Consider the following 3,414-nt stretch of genomic DNA (forward strand, 5'->3'; position numbering starts at 1 on the left):
ATGTTAGTTTGTAATCAGGAAGTAGAATTTCTTGTAGATTCCGGGGCCACCCACTCTGTACTACGCTCAGATTACCTCTCACCCCAGCCCGTGCTGGGTGAGAGGTTCACTCATTCTGTATCAGCATCAGGAACTATACAGAGAGAAACTTTCACCGTACCCCTGTATTGTGTAGACGGACAGGGTAGAAAATTCACACACGAGTTTTTGTGTTCAGACCTGTGCCCGGTCAATTTGCTTGCAAGAGATTTGATATGCAAACTGAAAATAAGTTTAATCTCCTGCTATAATGGCATCACAATCACGCAATCTGACTATGATTATATGATGGTGAAATATGACCCCGTGACTCCAGCTTTCGCTTACGGGTGGAAGCTGGAGGAGGGGCCGCTTGTTACAGAATTCATGCAAGCGACTCGCAACTGCATGCCTCCAGATGTCTGTTTTATGGCTCCTGGAGAGTTGAGTTGCATGTCTCACTTTTCTCTGCATGGGCCTGATGACAGTTATGAGGTAGAATGGTACAGAACCGAGAATGATTTGCTAACTGTGAAATGTATGTTTTGGAGCTCCACATTTGCTGCGCTTGCGATTTCTCTCACCGATGGGCAAAGAAACATGTTTACTATGGATGCATCCGTCCCACATGTTCCCCTGGCAAAAGCTCACAGCTGCCAGTGGGAAGACATGGGAGAATTTATGCACCGGTGCTACCGCGCTTGCGATTGGGAGACTACAGAGAATCCCACAGTACTGTTTTCTCGAGAAATGAAAGCCTACAAAAAGACCATGACACGCACAGTCCAGTGTGTCCGCTCAGTTGAGCTAGTGAACATAGCTGTCGCACACTGTCTGTTTCAAACGACACCTCCTCTAAACTCCTCACACCCCCTGCTGACAGAGGTGCCTGACGGCCTGTGGGCCTCATCTAAGTATGATGTAGGCCTGATTACAGATTGTGAGCCAGTGGTAATCACTCCAAAGTCCTCGTTTAGACCATGCCAAAGACAATATCCTCTGAAACGGGAAGCCATAGAGGGGATTACTCCTGTGTTTGAATCCCTGTTAAAGGCCGGAGTAATTATCCCATGCCCCACCTCTCCGGTTCGCACTCCATTATTCCCTGTGAAGAAAATCAGAGGACCTAATGAACCTGTTGAGTGGCGGTTTGTGCAGGACTTACAAGCTGTGAACAAGGCTGTAATCCCCAGAGCCCCTGTGGTTCCGAACCCCCACACCATTTTGGCCCAAATCCCATCTGACGCTATGTGGTTTACTGTTGCTGACCTGACTAATGCATTCTTCTCTGTTCCAGTTCACCCAGATAGCCAGTTCTGGTTTGCTTTTGAGTTCCAGGGAAAGGCTTACACATTCACTCGGTTGTGTCAAGGCTACTGTGAGTCCCCCACGATTTACAATGCCGCCTTAAGAGACTCCCTGTCCGACTTGATCCTCTCCGAAGGCACAGTGTTACTGCAATATGTCGATGATCTGCTACTGTGTGCGCCCACACAAGAGCAGTGTCTGGCAGATTCTCTCACTTTACTGACACATTTGCATCACAAGGGCCACAAAGCTAGTAAGTCAAAACTGCAGTTTTGTAAAGAGCAAGTCACATTCTTAGGGCATGTGATTTCTTACAACTCCCACCAGATTTCCTCCAAGAGGGTGGAAGCTGTAATGACCATTCCAAAACCTCTCACCAAAAAACAGATGATGTCATTCCTAGGAACCACATCATACTGCCGCAATTTCATTCCACACTACTCCTCTGTGGAAGCCCCACTCACTGCACTCATTCATGGTGCAAGTCTGTCAGCCAATGATCACATTTCTTGGACACCAGAGGCTGAAGCTGTCTTCACTTCCTTAAAACAGCTGCTGCAAACAGCGCCCGCTTTAGCGCTTCCAAACCCATCCAAACCATATACACAAATGGTGGATGAAAAGAATGGTTTCATGTCCTCTGTTCTTTTACAGCAGCATGGTGATTCACTTCGCCCGGTGGGTTATTACTCTTCCAAGCTTGACCCAGTGGCTGCAGGACTGCCTGGATGCCTACGAGCAGTAGCTGCGTGTGAGAAGGCCGTGCTCGCCTCACGTGACATTGTAGGGTACTCTCCTCTGACAGTGCAGGTACCCCATGCAGTTTCTCTCATTTTGCTGGAGCAGAAAACTTCACACCTTTCTGCAGCTCGTTGGCTCAGGTACTCTTCCATACTGCTTGACATGCCCAACATCACAGTGAAACGATGCACAACACTTAACCCAGCCACTCTTCTCCCCACGCGAGAGGATGGTGAACCACACAGCTGCACTGCTGTATTGGGTGAAACTTGTACACCTCGAATTGACTTGTTAGATGTTCCCATCGACAACTCTGACATAGTGCTATATGTAGATGGCTCCTCCTCACGTGATTCACGTGGAACTAACCGGGTAGGTTTTGCTGTGTGTTCTGATCATGCCACTCTCGTTTCAGGCTCGTTGCCCAGACACTTCTCAGCACAGACTGCAGAACTGGTGGCGCTCACAGAAGCCTGTAAACTTGCGGAGAGTCAGTCGGCCACCATCTACACCGACTCTCGCTACGCGTTCGGTGTGGTGCACGATTTTGGCGCCTTGTGGAGGCACAGAAAGTTCCTGAAATCTGATGGCAAGCCCATCCTCAATGCTAACCAGGTAGCAGCGCTGCTAGATGCCATCCTTCTGCCTGCTCGCATTGCTGTAGTGAAGTGTGCAGCACACACAGGTAAAACTGATTCTGTCTCCCAAGGAAATGCCGCCGCCGATGCAGCAGCCAAAGCAGCAGCCGAAGGAGGCCTACCCTTCCAACTGGTCTTGGCACCACTGTCCACACCCAACCTCGCTGATCTTCCTGCTGTACAGTCATTTGCCTCCCAGCCAGAGAAAACTCTCTGGCGCAAACATGGCTGCACACTGGTCGAATCTGTCTGGCGATCTCCGGACGGCCGCCCATGTCTACCTAAACACTTCTTCCCCTGGTTTCTAAAATGGACACATGGGTTAGACCATGCGTCCAAAGGGGGGATGCTACAAGCAGTAACATCGCTATGGTTCACCAAAGGGTTTTCCACAGCAGCTGAGAGGTATTGTAAAAGGTGTCTCATTTGTGCGACCAACAATGTGGGACGCCCAGTACAGGTAAACACTGCAGCACACCCCCCACCAGACATGCCTTTTGACCATCTAATGATGGACTTCATTGAATTGACACCAGCCGAGGGAAAGAAGTATTGTCTGGTAGTAGTGGACATGTTCTCTAAGTGGGTAGAAGCATTCCCCACTAAAAGTGCAGACAGCAGTGCAGTGGCAAAAGCCCTCCTGTCAGATATCATTCCCAGGTGGGGCATCCCGGGAAAAATCACAAGTGATAATGGTACTCACTTTGTG

General features: G+C 49.4%; 1 protein-coding gene across 1 annotated transcript; it reads left to right on the plus strand.

The window, feature by feature from the left end:
• Window positions 1-3,135, plus strand: LOC146511689 (uncharacterized). The gene is made up of 2 exons (XM_085171605.1): window positions 1-2,682; window positions 2,777-3,135. Exons 1-2 carry the CDS (start codon window positions 1-3, stop codon window positions 3,011-3,013), a joined length of 2,919 nt encoding a protein of 972 aa, XP_085027731.1. The 3' UTR covers window positions 3,014-3,135.
• The last annotated feature ends 279 nt before the right edge of the window (window positions 3,136-3,414 follow it).

This window comes from Neolamprologus multifasciatus, chromosome 9, assembly GCF_963576455.1.
Source record: "Neolamprologus multifasciatus chromosome 9, fNeoMul1.2, whole genome shotgun sequence".
NCBI lineage: Eukaryota > Metazoa > Chordata > Actinopteri > Cichliformes > Cichlidae > Neolamprologus > Neolamprologus multifasciatus.

Bases quoted from the DNA above. Each gene is read 5' to 3' on its own strand.
- LOC146511689 (XM_085171605.1), top strand. From the start codon at position 1: ATGTTAGTTTGTAATCAGGAAGTAGAATTTCTTGTAGATTCCGGGGCC. The intron at 2,683-2,776 runs GTAGCAGCGCTG...CTGTCTCCCAAG, and splicing joins CCATCCTCAATGCTAACCAG to GAAATGCCGCCGCCGATGCA.